The sequence below is a fragment of the Hemitrygon akajei genome, chromosome 20, assembly GCF_048418815.1.
Source record: "Hemitrygon akajei chromosome 20, sHemAka1.3, whole genome shotgun sequence".
In the NCBI taxonomy this organism is placed as follows: domain Eukaryota; kingdom Metazoa; phylum Chordata; class Chondrichthyes; order Myliobatiformes; family Dasyatidae; genus Hemitrygon; species Hemitrygon akajei.
In genome coordinates this window covers 22,444,601-22,461,756 of record NC_133143.1, presented here as the reverse complement: position 1 = coordinate 22,461,756, position 17,156 = coordinate 22,444,601, and the positions used below count along the sequence as shown (strand labels likewise).

The window sequence follows — 17,156 nt, the reverse complement described above, 5'->3', positions numbered from 1 at the left end:
GTGCTATTTGCCCGCTGGCTCTCCTTCATTCAAACAAAGAACATCCAACACAAAACCTCTCAAACTTGCATCTCTTATCCAAATCTTTTACACATTTTGTGAAAAAAGGGTCAGCAAAAGGGTTAATGAATAAGTAGCTAACTCGCATATTTCTATTTCAACTTTGTAACCTAATGTCCTAAGCTTAGACCTGCAGACATAGTCTTTCATAATCAGGATGCAGCACTAAGTACAGATGGCCAAAAAGAGGAACATGCACTATGATTTAGTCACTTATCTGTTCTATGATTAAGAATATCTTGTGCTACGGATATACGGGTCCACAATCCCTTATCCAAAATCCTTGGGGACAGTTGCATTTCAGAATTCAGAATTTTTCAGATTTCAGAAAATTCATAATTATATTGATAATTAACCCGTTTCAGTGCGGGTGGACTTTAGGACCCAGGGGAGCTCCAGACCTACGCCCATCCTCCCGTATACTTTAAATCACCTCTAGATTACTTATAATATCTAATACAATGTAAATGCTATGTAAATAGTTGTTATACTGTATTGTTTAGGGAGTAATGACAAGAAAAAAAGTCTGTACATGCTCAAACAACGAGTGCTGGAGAGAGAACTTTCGGGTTTTCCCGATCCGCGCTCTTTTACAAATACTATTTATTACAGTTTATTTATAGAGTAATATACTGATAAATGAAACAGTGGGATAATTACAGACCATAAATACACTAGTACATTTTATTTCCAACAAAAACATTCAATAAAACATAAAAATATACAGCTTCAAACGAACCAAATCAAACACATGGTAAATGACTTATTGGAATAAATGTAGAATGTAAATACAGTGAAATTAAACACAAAGTCAACAGTGAACATAAAATATCAGCGAACAGCAAATGCACGTGTAACCAGTACGAGTGCTGAGCCACAACTGACGTCTGGCGGCCTCTGCTAGTGCTGCCACGTCACATCTGAGTGACGTCAGGTGTTGGCGCACCAAACAAGCCTTGTTATGACACGCTCCTCACTCCACAAAAAAAACTCTGTATTTCGGAGCTTTTCAGATTTCAGAATTTCAGATAAGGGATTGTGGTACTTATTTGTTCCTGGTTATGTATAACTGCTTGTATAACACATTAACTTGCATGCTAGTATTTGCCTGTTCATCAGTATAAGTATCTGCCAAAATTGCTCTGCAACTCACAGCCTTGCACACTTCTGCTGGCTCTTCATTATATCATGCTGAATAAAGGCATCACCATGTGGTCTGGTCATTTTTTCTTCAACACATTTGCATTAACTTATCCTCACCTGGGTAGAACAGCGTTCCTTTACCCAAAAACATCCATCCACCCATTCCCCCAAACAACTGAATATCAAATCTGACCTCCTCACACAAGGATCATTCCATCTATGCACCAGTCCTCCCATCCATTCCTCTCTCATTAGATGTCTACATGTTTTTGTGTCAGGCTCATTGGGAATGTCCAGGAAGTAGTTGTTCAGTAATAGCCCAGGAAAGAAAAAAATAATACAGAGAGAAACGGGAGCAAAATGTAAAACTTTCCATTTTGAACCCCACCCAGAATTTTCCAATCATGAAAGGCTGCAAGTTAAAAAAAAGTCATTAGGTTACAAAACTAATGTCTGCATTAGTGTTCAGATTTACCATCAAAGTTTCTTGAACCTAATGCATCTTCCTCCCATGGTATACAATGTGATCAGCTCCAATGAAGTCTATACGTAATCACCATATTCTGTTCTTAATGATTAACTCTGCTCTATGCTAGTTCATTAGCACCCAAGCATTCATATTACCAAAAGTCTTGAAAATAAAAAATAAATGTGGAAGCTGGAAATATGAAATAAAAATAACAGAAAATGCTAGAGAAGCTTAGATTAGGACAGCATCCATGGAACAAGATACAATTCCCATTTCAGAACACCCGAAACATTTGAACATCAGAACTGAGGAAGGAAATTAGTTTTGGGACAGAACACAGAACAAAAGGGGCATCTGTAATAAGGTGAAACCACTGAGTGTGAACATAGCGCAAGGGACAGATGAGGATCATGCTGGGGAGCGAAGAATTTCAAGGTTGGCATTCCTAGAAGGGAGGTGTCAGTTAATTTAACAGTAAATTAAATTTTTTTTAAAAAGTAGATGCTGGAAATATAAAATAAAACCACAAAATTAAGCGAAAAACTCAATGGCAGAACCTTTAATAGCAATCTTAGGGTCCAAGTCCATAGCTCCCTGCAATGCAAGTAGATAGAATGGCAAAGAAAGCATACAGCATACTAGCATCAGGGTTAAGATATTGAGTAAAAAATCAGGAAGTCAGCTGTATAAAGCTCTGGCTAGTATTGTGTGTGGTTCTGGTCACTGCATTTCAAGAGACAGTGCAGAAAAGCATCAGTGCTATTTTTCCACTGCATTTGGTACACATCACCATAATAAATCAATTTCCAATATTGCCCAGATTAGAGAGCATAAACTACAAGGAGAGGCTGGACAACCCTGGTCTGGTTTCTCTTGTGCATCAAAGGCCAAGGGTATAATCTGATAGAAACACATAAAATTGGGAGACGTAGATAGGATATTTCATCAGAATCTTTTTCCCCCAGAGAGGAAATTAAGATACCAGAGGACACAGCTTCAAGGCAAGATGATTTACAAGACAAGATTCTTTAAAAACATTGGTAGGTGCCTGCCAGAAACATGCAGAGTGGTAGGGAGCAAATACAAAAGCAACATTTAAAAGGCATTTACATGGGAACATGAACGGGCAGGGAATAGAATGATAGTTAGCACAGCCATCACTGGCCAAAGGACCTGTGCTATAATATTCTACGTTACATGCTTCTCTTTGCAAAGATGCTCAAGATTTCTATCTGCCCCTTTTATCTTGTTTATTCTCAGCAGTTTCACCCAATTACAGACATTCCTTTTGTTCAACTACCTTCTCCCCACTTCTCAAACATTAAATGATTCTTTTTCCACAGATACATAACTTTATGTTTCTTAGTATCTTCTGACTTTAGTGAATACATATATCCTATGTGGAGAGTCTCACATTCCTTACCTGACATAAAGTTAACCAAAATTTTGTGACCATATCCTCTCACTGAATTCCAGTAACACTTCAATTATCACCGCTCACCACAATTCCACTATTATCACTCAGCACGTCCTGAACTAATTTTCAAATTCCTCAGTGTCCTCACCCTCCATATCACTGGGGTTTTCTTTCTCTTCAAAGCCCTTTATAATCATGCTGCTTCCCAACTCTGATGCACATTTCCAATTTTAATCCATTATTGGTAAACCTTGCTTTCATCTGAGATCTTGAATTCTCTCCCTAAACTATTCTTGCTTTCATTCTTATAAGATTATTACTCTAACAGAATTTTTGGACATAGTGTCTTTTTATGAATCAATGACAAATTCAATTTGTTTATGCTGTCGCAAAGCACCTTTGGCAAATTTCACGATGCACTACATAAATGCACATGTTGAGTTCACTTCTTGGTGCTACAAAGTTCCTGGGTTCAGTCATTAGTTCTTACCATATCTTCAGACAATGAACAGGGGTCTGTATTTTCAACCTGGATAGAAGCAAAAGGAGACATTTTGAAAAAAAAACACAAGGATGCAAATAAAAACAAAACCCGAAGCAGTATAAATGATTTCTTAGATATTTAGTAAAATTGTGTCCACATTCCCATCTGATCAGCATATTCTCCAAATATATTTCCTCAACCTACACATCAACCTTCACCTTTGCTCAGTTCACAGATGATACAAAGATTGGTGGTGCTGTACAGTGTAGATTATGAAAGGATACAGCAAGATGTACAAAAGTTGCAGATATGGGTAGTGAAATAGCAGCTGGAAGCGTTACACTTTAGGAAATCAAATGCAAAAGGATACCACACTGTAATGGTAAAACCCATGGTGTTGATGTGCAGAGGAACCTTGGGGTCCAAATCCATAGCCCTCTGTAATAACTGCACAGATTAATAGGATGGTAAAGATGTATTGTATAGTTGCCTTTGTTAGTCAAACCACTGAGATCAAGAGTCTAGAAATTATGTGGTAGCTTAATAAAACTCTAGTTAGGATAAATTTAGAGTATTACATTCAATTCTGGTCCCATCATATTAAAGAAGTGGAGGCTTTGGAGAGGGTGCAGAAGAGATTTACTAGGACGATGCTTGGATTAAAGGGTATGTGCTATAAGAAGTCTGACAAACCTAAGCTGTTTTCTCTGAAATATCAATGGCTGAGAGAACTGATAAAGATTTATATGAGACAGAGACAGTGGGTACTTTTCCCTCAAAATGTCTAATACAAGAGGACCTGCATTTCAAGTGAGAAGTGGCAAGTTCAAGAGGTGGTGTATAGGACAAGTTTTATTTTCAACATTGAGTGTGGAAGGTGTCTGAAATGCACTGCTGGTGTGGTGGAAATATGATAGAGATTTTAGAGGCTTGTACATTGGCATGTGAACATGCAAGGAACAAGTGAGACATGATCATTGTGTAGTTAGAGAGATTAGCTTAGTTAGGCATTTAATTATTATATTAACTAGTTTTGCACAACATGTGCTGTACTGTTCTATGTTCAGTTTCTCCCCAGTTTTGACTTTTAACATGGTTAAAGAATTTAATAAAATTTCATCTTAATCCATGAACCGACAAGTAAAACCTATTTAAACAATTATCACAAGCTTTTTGTAATCCAAGAATTATACATCCATGTTATCTACCTAAGTTCCAAGTAAAATTTATTGTCAGAGTACATACATGTCACCATATACAATCCTGAGATTCTTTTTCTGAGGGCATACTTAGCAAATAAACAAACTCTGTAAATGCAGATAAAAACAAATAGCAATAAATAGCAAGCATGAAATAATAAGATCAAGAGTCATTAAATGAGTGTAGTTATCCTCTTTCGTTCAAGAGCCTGAAGCTGAGAGGTAGTAACTGTTCTGGAACCTTGTGGCGAGAGTCCTGAGGTACCTGTACCTTCGACCTGATGGCAGCAGTGAGAAAAATGAATGGCCTGGGTGCTGAGGATCTTTGTTGATGGATCCTGCTTTTCTACTGCAACATTTCATGTATATGTGCTCAATAACTGGGAGGGTTCTACCTGTGATGCACTGGGCCAAATTCACTACCTTTTGTAGGATTTTCTGCTCAAAAGGCATTAGCTACCTAATTTATAATATCATTGAAAAGTATAAGACAAACCCTTCAAGACCATATAAACTAGACCTGAAATGCATTATCTTCTGCCGAAGTGCAGTTATCATGCCCTTAAAAATGGACTATGGCATTCTGTCGGTAACATATCAGGCCAACGTGTCTATGGTTTCCCATGTTCTTTCTGTTAAACAGCAATGAAAAATTTCCAAGGCAATGCAGCTTAATAGCTGTACACATCCATCTTCTGCCTTCCTCATTGTTTACCAATCCAAATAAAATCTAATGGGAGACAAACTAATCGTAGTACAATGTTATAATGAAAGAATTCTGTGGACAAGCATCGACCTATAATCAATCTCTTCTCACAAGGTTATGTCAGTAAACTAAGGTAAACAAAGTACAGCTCAATATCTCATCTAAAGATAAACTCACTCAATTTTAAAAGAGGAGATGGAATTTATACAAAGCATAACATTCTGACAAATACAAGTTGATTACAGTGTAGGAGCCATATATCTATTTTCTATCTGTCTGTATTTGTATTTGTCTGTATTGTGTTTGTTTTGCGCATTTATAATGGAAAATTTCTCATGTGGGTTGGGGCACGATAGAAGCAAATGAGTATAGTTATGTATTCATGCTTTGTCACCTCAGTTTAGTTTAGTTGGAGAGTCAATCAGGGATTGATATTTTTTGTTGACTGCCAACTTAGCTTAGTCATACTTATTTCTAACATCGCTATAGAATTTACTGCTTTGGTTTGTTTTCAAGTAATCACTATACTTTGTCAACAAGAAAAAATTGTTATACCAAATAAACACCAGTCTATGGCAAAGGAATGCTTCAAACCTGCTGTTGAAACTGGAGCAGCTTGCAATAGAATTATCTGCGACTCTTTGGTGACTCATGATGTGTACTTATGGTTTGAACAGTTTGAAATAGTCCGCTCTGCCTGACCATTGCTCAATTGCATGGTGTATGCCTGAAGGTTTGTCACTTTGTTTTACTAAAGTATTGACATTTGAATTAAATGCTGTTTGGTCTGGTTTATGCGTCTGCCTATGCATGTTGTCTGTTTGTTGCCTACATTTCACCGGTGCATTTTGTAAATGTGCTGTGGGTGAACAACGTTAATTCCAAGTTGTGCAATAAGGAGAAAGCAACATGAGTGAATCGAAGCATGTAAGTGTTGTCAGCAACCCTGCAGTTGAGGATATCAAACTTACTGCTGAAGCTAAGGCTAATCAAATTGAAGGTCAAAAGGAGTACCAGACAGATGTGGACAAAATTAAAGCTTTAATACTATCAATTAAGGAGCTTATAGAAAATAAAGAAAATGCTTTTCACATGCAATCTTAACTTTGGGTCTTGACTGACCTGTGAAGCTGTTGCTATGCATATCACACGCTAATCTTGTTAGTTCCCAAGGACAAACAAGGAAACCAAAATAGATGTTTTTCAAAAATTGATAGCAATAATAGTTTTCAGAGGCTATGAAGCATGTTCCATTGAAGGTAATGTTGCTTCAACAAGTGAATGTGTCAACTTCCATCAGACAATGTTTCTCAAAGACCAAGGCATGTTTTAACTAAAGTACGTGTATAGCAGAAGACTCACAAGATGTCAAGCCAAGTGACAGTATATCAAATGTCAATGCTCGAACTTCTGTTGCAGAAAAAAAACCCTTCTGTTTCTTCTACCTCCTTTGCACACATTAAATCAGCGGCTGATTTAGCTGCATTAATGACACATTGACAATTATTGAAGGACAAACATGCACTGCAGGAGCAAGAGGAATGGAGAAAGAAGTTAGTTTGGCTTAAGTTGGAGGAAGAAATTGCTGCATATGTGGCCAAAGTTAATGTGCTAAGGGCTTCAAGTGTGGCAAGTGCTAAAAATGCTTCAGTAGGACAGTCCTATGGTGTGAATTCTATATTGAAAAGCCACAGAGGAAAATAAAAACACTCAATGTCAATGTTGGTTCATTTGTTCCTCAAATGTTTGAGATGTACAAAACTCCTAAGAGCTAGTTCAGGGTGGTTACTCTTACCTGCACTAATGAGGTACTCTGTACCTATGTCATATCCAATAGCTCGAAGTGCTCATGGGGACTTACAGCATGGAAACACTCTCATTTCAGATGATAAATGTCAGAACAGTATTACTGATATTATGAGGAAGCAAAATGAAATAGCAACTTTATTGGCAAAATACATTTCACTTTTGCCTAAAAGGGAGATTCAAATCTTCGATGTCCATCTATTGCAGTATCAAGCATTCATGAAGGCTTTTGAAAACAGTGTTGAAGGCAAGACTGATAGCCACAGCAACTGCCTCTATATCCTTGAACGATACATCAGGGTTGCCCTAGAGAACTTGTCAGCAGTTGCCAGGTTAGATAAAAGCTAAGGCTTTATTACAGGAATATTTTTGGAAATTGCATGCACCTACATGCAAAAGGCTTTTTCTTGGGTATCTATCAAATCTGAAGACATGTAAGCTCTGCAAAACCACAGTCCTTTTCTTCAAGGCTGTTGCAATGACATGGAAGTAGTGCAGGATATGCCTGCCAATATGTTGATTTTTGTAAAGAAATTGCCTTATATGCTTATAGATAAATGGAGAACAGTGATCTGTAAACTTTAGAAAGGGTAATCCATAAGATCACTGATTTCATTGAAAGGCCAGTAAAGATTGCAACAGACCTGATAGTTGGGAATATACAGAATGATCCATACCTGGAAAAATCAAAGATATGAACAAAACTAAATGATCACTCTAAGGCTAAAGGAAACAGCTTTGACCATTGTGAGAAGTAATGCTAAAATTGAACCTAGAACTATTGGAAGGGAAATGGTCTTGTCAGCCAATGGGATTTGTCTGTTCTGTAAGGATGAACAACATTGGATTTGTGCCCTCAGCTGGAGTAAAGGGTTCATAGTGAGAAGGTTGCCTTCCTAAAGGAAAATGGTGTCTGCTTTGGCTGTTTGTGTACAGGACGCATCAGCAAGGATTGCAAGAACCATCATTTATGCAAGGTATGCAGAGGCAAGTCTCCCAGCATAATTCATATTCACACTAACAAAAAGGGTCCAGAATCAAAACAAACTCTGAAGGAATCAGACAAAGCAGTGAGTAGTGCCCTGGCATCTAATGACTTTACAGGGGCTGGTGATCATGATTGTAAACTTCCAATAATTCCAGTACAAGTGAAATCTAAGAAGGATAACAAAGGCAGTGGTTACTTATGCTTAGTATCTTTCCTTTCAGTTAGTCCTGACAAGGGTCTCGGCCCGAAACATCGACAGTGCTTCTCCCTATAGATGCTGTCTAGCCTGCTGTGTTCCACCAGCATTTTGTGCGTTGTTTGAATTTCCAGCATCTGCAGATTTCCTCGTGGTTATTTATGCTTTCCTAGATCTCAGGAATATAGCAGTTTTCTGCACAGTGGGCCTCATGAACAATCTCAACCTCACAGGAAAAAGGACACTCATTCTCATTGGAAGTGGCTGGCTTACATGGTGAAAACTATTGAGAATTACCTAATATTTATACACAGGAACGTATATCTGGAACATTCCAGGACAGAAGGGACCTTCAGGGGTGGTCTCACCTGAGACATTTCATTTTCCAGCGATTGATTCGGAAATTGAGCTGCTGACAGGGACAAGTGTGGCTAAAGCATTGGAAACAATGCAAGGGATTCACTGTGCTAATAATGGACCTTATGCAATCAGAACAATGTTCGGTTAGACTAAGAAAGGACCACTGAAAGGAGACAAAGGTGTCAGGTTACTTAGCTTGAGCTGACAGTTAACAGGATCTCAGTTTTGAACTTGGATGAGCTTTGGAAGTGGCAATTTGAAGCAGGCTTTCCTGAATGCAGTCAAGATGAACAACCTGCTTTCTCAAGAGAAAAGACAAGCTCAAGGAGCTGGTTTTGAATTCTGCAAAAACTGTGTCTCCACCTAGAACTTGCACGCCTAACAGCAGTGAAAACCAAGCTATTGGCACAACAAAGGAAGCCCTGAAAACCACCAGAGACGGAAGATCTTCATTGATTCTCTAAATGCCAGTAGTATAATGAGCAGTAAGTAAGACTTTGTGCTGATAGTTGATGACAGCACCTCAAAACACATGGGATCATGGGAAGAGTCATTAAAGTCTTTCCAGACAGAAGAGGATTTGTGCAGCAGGTAAGCATTCAGACAAAGACCAGCTGTCTGAACAGGCCTATAACCAAGATCTGTCTTCTACAGGAGGCAGAAATTTGAAGAACTACAGTTCTAGAAACTTCATCTTTGACTTGAAAGAGAGTGGTAGTAAAGATCACTCTGTACTGGTCTAAGTGCTGGTAACCTCTAGCCTAGATGACTTATGTGAATTAACTGGAAGAAGAAAGAGGGCACTTTTATAAATGTTAAGATGCTTAATATCTTTGAAGATTTCACATTTTATTTTAGTAGAATGTAGTTGTAATTATTATAGTGTAACAATTAGGGGCTGGGATGTAGGAGCCATGTATCGATTTTCCTGTCTGTGTTGTGCATTTACTCTGAATAATTTCCCATGTGGGTTTGGGTGTAGTACAGTAGAAGCAAATGAGTATAGTTATGTATTCATGCTTTGTTAGTTCATTTTAGTTTAGTTGGACAGCCAACCGGGGAATGATATTATTTTGTTGACTGCTAACTTCACTTAGTTGTGCTTGTTTTACTATTTCTAATATTGCTATAAAATCATTCATCTTTGCTTGTTTTGTAATAAACGATAGAACATGCTTTTTTCAATGAGGAATCTAGTTATTCTGGAAATACATCATACAGTATCAACTCCCATACTCAAGACTCTCTGCGGTTTTGGTTTGTTTTCAAGCAACCACTACATAGTTTTATACATTCAATGTATCTTCTTGCTTCAATATTTTAGCTATTTTCTAAAAATATTTTAGAAAATGTGGAAGCCAGAACAAACCCAATCTACAATCGTATTAATACTTAAGGCAATTATTCATTCACAAGACAAAACTTTTGGCAAAGCAAACCGTACCAAAGTAATGATCAAGATGGAAATCTTATTTACAACAGCTACAAATGCTAAAAATGAGTAAATTACCAAAAGGTAAAAATTAAGAACTACAACAGAAACATTGGAAAAACACAGCCAGTCAAATAGCATCTGTGAACAAAGAAACTAATTGACATTTTGCCTCAATGAAGTGGAAAAACAGAAATAGATAGGAAAACATACATTCACTTATAAGAATGAAAATTAGCTCCAGACAAGCAAGAAAAATGACTTCTCCTTTAATAATAAATAAAATAATGGAATTAACTATAAGTAATATTTTGAGCAAAGATACAAGAATGATTTGGAGTAAGGGTAGGATTTTTGTTGAATCACTTCAACTTCTTTTTAGGAAATGTCAGCTTCAATGGATTATGGTGAACCCTATTACATTTTTGCTTAGATTTCAGTACGGGTTTGACAAAAATTGCTGTGAATGATATACATTATATTTAAAACACTGAAGATTTAGGCTAAAAACATGGTTTATAAATGTAGTTGAGCTTCTGTCAGGATTACATAAAATTAAGAAATTTCTGAATGGAATGCTCAAGGAACTGTATTGGACCACCACTGTTTTCTATTGACATGATTGGATTGAACTCAGAATTGCAATACAGATTTAATTTTCAGGTGGAACTAAGAGTCTTAGCAATTACAGTATCCAAAGTGCTTAAGCAATTCGCAGTAATGCCAAAGCCGCCAAAATGTTAAATGACCATAGTTCCCATGATATGAGAATCAAATTATATAGTGGTTAGATCAAACCACACCTGGAGAAAGATATTGAGATCTTCTCATCTTGGCACAAACACATTCAAACACACGCGGCAGTGTGAAGAAAATACAGAAGATCAGCAGTTTTAAGAAAAATCTGAACCAAGAAGAAAATGCAGAAAAGTGAACACATTGGTTTACCCCTACAATGTTGCTTAGTGTCTCTCCTACCTTAATATACTTGGGGCCCATCCCTCTGTTCGTTTTTGTCATCTGTCCTAATACTTGTGTTAAACTGTATGCTCTTTATAAGTATTTTACTGCATCTTATGTACCAAATGCCTGATGACGCTGAACAGAGAACTCAAATGTAATCTTATAAGAAAAAAGTAGAATTAAAAAGGCCAATCTGAAAATATGCATAATAGGCATAAATAGCAAAAGCAGAACAGCATTTTGTCTATTTGTGTAATTGCAACTAACATGGAAATCAAAATGCTAAGTACTTCATCAGAGATCAATAGATTAAATACATTATTGAATAGGACCCAGGTATCATTTTTTAAAACATCTAGATATTTCAGTGGAAAGATTTAAAAGTTCTGACCCAAAATGAAGCTCTGAATAAAGCTCAATATCTTAGTAGATGGTAAGGCACTTCTGTTCAGCTACAAAATGGATGAGAAATACTGTTTATCAGTAAGCTGAATGACACATATTACTCTTCACCTTAACTGTATTATGAGTTTTCATGCCACAATGGTATGTTTTTGCTGATGCTGCAGTCATCTGGATATCCCTTGTTAATTGGCGCCATTTTGCACAATCAGGCTTTGTACATTGAACCTGTAACAATTAATTACATTGGAATCAATTGGTACAGAAATATTAGTTTATTTAAGAATATTAATTTGCCCAATATCATTAGAACTACAGCTCAACTGCACATTCCAAATGTATGAAATTTTCCATTTTAGGTGACAACAGAAAAGTCAATGGAGTGGTCACAACAGCTGGTACAGTGACAGACTTCAATCTATTTAAAAAATTAAATCCAGTAATAATCCAAAGTTCTAAACATTCTAAGGATGTCCTAGAAAACTATGCCTTTGGGTTTCTTTCTCCCAATTAAGTGATGCAAATATTACAAATTTTTTCTATAACTCAAATTCTTAACTCCAATTGGAAGTTCAAAGTAAATTTGCTATCAAAGCACATATAAGTCACCATATACAACCCTGAGATTCATTTTCTTGCAGCACATTCAATAAATCCATTAAAAGAATCAAAGAAAGACCACTTGGGTGTTCAACCAGTGTGCAAAAGACAAACTGTGCAAATACAAAAGAAATAAGTTATTTTAAAAAAAGTAATAAATACCAAGAACATAAATGAAGAGTTCTTGAAAATGAGTCCATAGGTGTGGGAACACTTCAAAGATGGGGCAAGTGAAGTTATCCCCCTTGGATCAATGGCTGCTGAATGAGGGGTATAACTGTTCTTGAACCTGATGTTATGAGTCATGAGGCTCCTGTACCGGCTTCCTGATGGCAGTAGCAAGAAAGCATGTCCTGGGTGGTGGGGGATCTTGATGATGGATGCTGCTTTCCTACAACAATGTTTCGTGTAGATGTGCTCAATGCTGGGGAGAGATTTACTATGATGGACTAGCCTGTATCCTCTACTTTTTGTAGGATTTTCCATTCAAGGGCACTGGTGTTTTCGTACCAGGCTATGATGCAGCCAGTCAATATACTCTCCACCAAGGATCTATAAAAGCTCGTCAAAGTTTTAGACGTCATGCCAAATTTTCACAAACTCCTAAGGAAGTAGAGGCACTGCCATACTTACTTTGTAATTGCACTTAGGTGCTGGGCCCAGGGCAGGTCCTCCGAAAGAGAATTTAAGCTTGCTGATCTGCTCCACCTCTGATCCTTCAATGAGGACTGGCTCATAGACCTCGAGTTTTCTTCTCCTGAAATGAATAATCAGCCACTTCCTCTTGCTGACAATGTGCAAGAGGTTGGTGTTATGACACCGCTTTGCCAGATTTTCAATCTCCCTTCTATATGCTGATTCATAACCACAAGGGTGTCTTTAACAAACTTCATGGCATTCTGTGCTTCTGTGCTTAGCCATACAGTCATAAGTGGAAAGTGACTAGAGCAGGAAGCTAAGCATACAATCTTCTGGTGCACCTGTGCTGATGGAGATTGTGCAGGGGATGTTGTTGCCAATCCAAACTGTCTGGGGTCTGCATGTTAGGAAATTGAAGGTCCAATGAATGCAGAGCTGTAATTGATAAAGAGCATCCTGTTATATAATCTTTGCTGTCCAGATGTTCCAGGATTGAGTGAAGAACTAATGAGGTGACATCTGTTGTAGTTCTTTTGCTCCAGTAGACTAATTGGAGTAGATCCAAGTCTCTTCTCAGGCAGGAGTTGGTTTCATCACCAACCTCTCAAAATACTTCACTGTGGATGCAAGTACTACAGGACGATAGTCATTGACGCTGGTTACCACATTCTTCTTAGGTGCCAGTATAATTGAAGCCTGCTTGAAGTAACCAGGTATCTCACACTGCCGAAGTGAGAGGTTAAAGATCTCACTGAACACTCCACCCTGTTGGTCACAGTTTTTTTAGCACTTGGACAGGTACCGCGTCTGGGCCAGATGCTTTTCATGGGTTCACCCTCCTGAAAGCTGTGCGCACAAAGTTCAAAGTAAAATTTATTATCAGAGTACATACATATCACCACATACAACCCTGAGATTCTTTTTCTGCGGGCTTACTTAGCAAATCTATAGAAGAGTAGTTATAAACATCTGGAACTTAACTGTAAACAAACTGTTCAAATGCAGATGTAAATAAATAATAAATAATGTGCATGAAATAACAATATGACAGAGTCTTTATGAGTGTAGCTATCTCCTTTTGTTCAAGAGCCCGATGGTTGATGGGTAGTAACTGTTCTTGAACCTGGTAGCGTGAATCCTGAGGCCCCTGTACCTTCTACCAGATAGCAGCAGCAAGAAATGAGCATGGTCTGGGTGGGGAAGATCTTTGATGATCAATGCTTTTTTGTTACAGCAACATGTGTTCAATAGTTGGGAGGCTTTTACCTGTGATGTACTGGGCTGAATCCATTATATTTTATAGGATTTTCCACTCAAAGACATTGGTGTTCCCATACTCAGTCTGTAATACAGCCAATTAGCATACTTTCCACCACACATCAAGTTTACCAAGGTTTTTGATGAAATGCCAAAGCTCCGCAGACTCCTAGAGAAGCACAGGTGCTGTCATGCTTTCTTCACAATAATACTTATGTGATGGGTCCAGGACAGGTCCTCTGAGATACTGACACCCAGGAATTTAAGGTTACTGACCTTCTCTACCTCAGATCCTCCAATGAATACTGGCTCATGGACCTCTGGTTTCCCTCTCCAGAAGTCTACAATCAGTTCCTTGGTCTTATTGGCTTGAATAAGAGGTTATTGGTATCATACCACTTAACCAAGTTTACAATCTAACTCCTGTATAATGATTCATCACCCGTTGTTACAGTCCACAACAGTGATGCCGTTAGCAAGCTTATAAACAGTGTTGGAGCTGTACTTAGCTCATAAGTGTAAAACGAGTAGAGCAGGAGGCTAAGTACACATCCCTCTGGTGCTCCTGTGCTGAGGAGTTGTTTTTGCCAAATTGAACTGACTGGGGTTTACAAGTGAGGAAATCCAGGATCCAGTTGCACAAGGGAGCATTGAGGCTCAGGTTTTCCAGTTTACTGATTAGTTTTGAGGAATAATGTTGTTAAAAGCTGAGTTGTGACGTTGGCCTCAGAGACTGAAATCACAGGATCATTGGGACTGTGTGAATTGCATGATGGTTCCTCCATGTTTTGATGGTCAACGCCAGCAAAGAAGAAATTGAGCTCATCTGGAAGGAAACCCTGTTGTCACCCATGTCATCTTGATTTCACTTTTTAAAGAGGTGATAGTATTTAATCCCTGCCACAACTGTCAAACATCGCTTGTTGAATCAAATGTAGTCCAGAATTGCCCCTTCGCCCATGAAATGGTGTTCCGGAGATTGTACCTGGATCTCTTGCAACTTTCTTGGTCACCAGACTTGAATGATCTGGACCTCAGCAGACAGCGGATCTCATAGTTCATGCAGAGCTTTTTGAACCAAAGGGGATAATTTCACTCAACATCATAATTGTTCCCACACCTATGGACTCACTTTCAAGGACTCTTCATCTTATGTTCTCTTTATTGCTTATTATTTACTATTATAACCTTTTACTTTTAGTATTTTAAGTTTGCTGTCTTCTGCACAAGGGTTGGGGAAGACAAAGTTATTTTGTAGGGATACACTCATCTACAACTGTTTTAATAAAGTCCATGACAAGCATGATATATTCATTCAGATCCCCAGATGAATCCTTGAGCACGGCCTAATCCACTGACTTGAAGCAATTCCATAGCCGCTCCTCTGCCTCCATGACCAACTCTTTGTTATCCTAATCTTTAGAGCTTTGCTCTTTAGTCTCTCCCTGCATACAGGTAGCAGGACAGCCAAGTGATCCAATTTTTAAAAATGGCATTCCTCAATAGTAGTCTAGTGTGTTGTGACCTTTGGTGTCACAGATTATATTTGATGGTAATTGGGTAGGGTTTTCTTCAATAAGCCTGGTTGAAGATCCCAACTATGATTGGAAATGCATCGGGATGGACTGTTTATTGTTTTGAGACAGCATCATGCAGTATCTCAAACGCCTGATCTTAGTCAACTGCTGGTGGTATGTGAACTGCGGTCAAAAATATGGAGAACTCCCTAGGTAAAAGAACGGATGGCATTTGACTATTAGGTGTTCAAGGTCGGGGGAACACAAGTTTGACAAAACCTCCACAATGGGGCACCATTGAAAGCTTATTATGAAACACACACCTCCATCTTTTACCTTTTCCAAATTAGCGGTTCAGTTCATTCAGTAATTGAGATGCCTTCTAGTCTGACAGCTGTCTTGCTCAGACATAGAAAACAACAGTCTCTCATTTCTCTCCTATACAGGTCCTTAACTATTTTCTCCAGCGACTGTACACTTGCTAAGATGCTGGGTAGATGGGGTCTCAGCCCTCTGCATTCCACCCTGGCTTGGAGTCCCCCCCCAACCCCTCACCTACTTCACTAATGGCCATGGCAATGAACTTCCATCTGCTTAAAGGTGCTGCACTTGTTCGGTCCAAAGAGTTCATCAGAAGATCATGAAACTTGTACCTGTAGATCATTAGGTTGATTTAAAAGTACAATGCTCAAAGGAAAATTGCATACTGCAGAAGAGGTATGGTTCACCAGTGCCATCTTGCCACTAACCAGCCCTTGATATTTACAGCAGTAAAATATTCTCTTTCATTTAGTCAGGGATATGCTTTAGAAATTATCCCAAGCAAAAGCAGCTCATTTTCATGGATTAATTCTGCAACTTTACCTCACATAGTTTTAACAGCTTCATTGCAAACTAAATAAAACATTTTTGTACCTTCTGGTGCAATTTGAAATCAGAATATGAATTTGAATATTAGCTTTTATTTGTGGAACTTACCCAGAAAGGAACCAATTGATCAGACATGAATGCTTTCAGGCTCGGCTCACTTTTGCCATTGCTGGTCCAAATTCTTTTCCAGGTAGCATATTTTTCATATCCATCTTTGTGGCTGAGGAAAATTTAACAATAAACATAACAATATGCATTAGGAAAATGTCTACATTATTGCAAACATGAATAAGATAATGAAACTCATAACCAACTATCAGTCCGAAATCCAAAATATTAAGCAGTGAGTTCACCAGTCTCATTTCCCACGCTCCCTTTAAATTCACTAGAATCATAGAAAATTCATCAATTACCATCGGACTTCTAAAATATTTTAAAGGATATTAAGCTGTTGTATGTCACAAGCCCCCAAATAAAAACATTGCACATTTTTCTAACAATTCATGACTTTATTTAAAATCTTAAACACCACTAGACTATCAAAACATTCCATCAATAAATTTCAGCAAATTTTAAATTTCGTTGTTGCCGTGTGACCAGAAAATGACAGTAATGTGTTATTTCACAATAATGTTTGTCACCAAAATA

The 17,156-nt window shown here is 38.0% G+C and overlaps 1 protein-coding gene across 1 annotated transcript in view; it reads right to left on the bottom strand.

The window, feature by feature from the left end:
• kdm1b (lysine demethylase 1B) overlaps positions 1 to 17,156 on the bottom strand; it is a 79,885-nt gene that overhangs the window by 47,987 nt on the left and 14,742 nt on the right. Inside the window, exons 5-7 of the mRNA XM_073024010.1 lie at positions 16,617 to 16,728; positions 11,737 to 11,853; positions 3,580 to 3,618 (exon numbers count right to left, since the gene is read on the bottom strand). Coding sequence (XP_072880111.1) covers positions 3,580 to 3,618; positions 11,737 to 11,853; positions 16,617 to 16,728 — 268 coding nt within the window. The remainder of the gene's footprint in view (positions 1 to 3,579; positions 3,619 to 11,736; positions 11,854 to 16,616; positions 16,729 to 17,156) is intronic.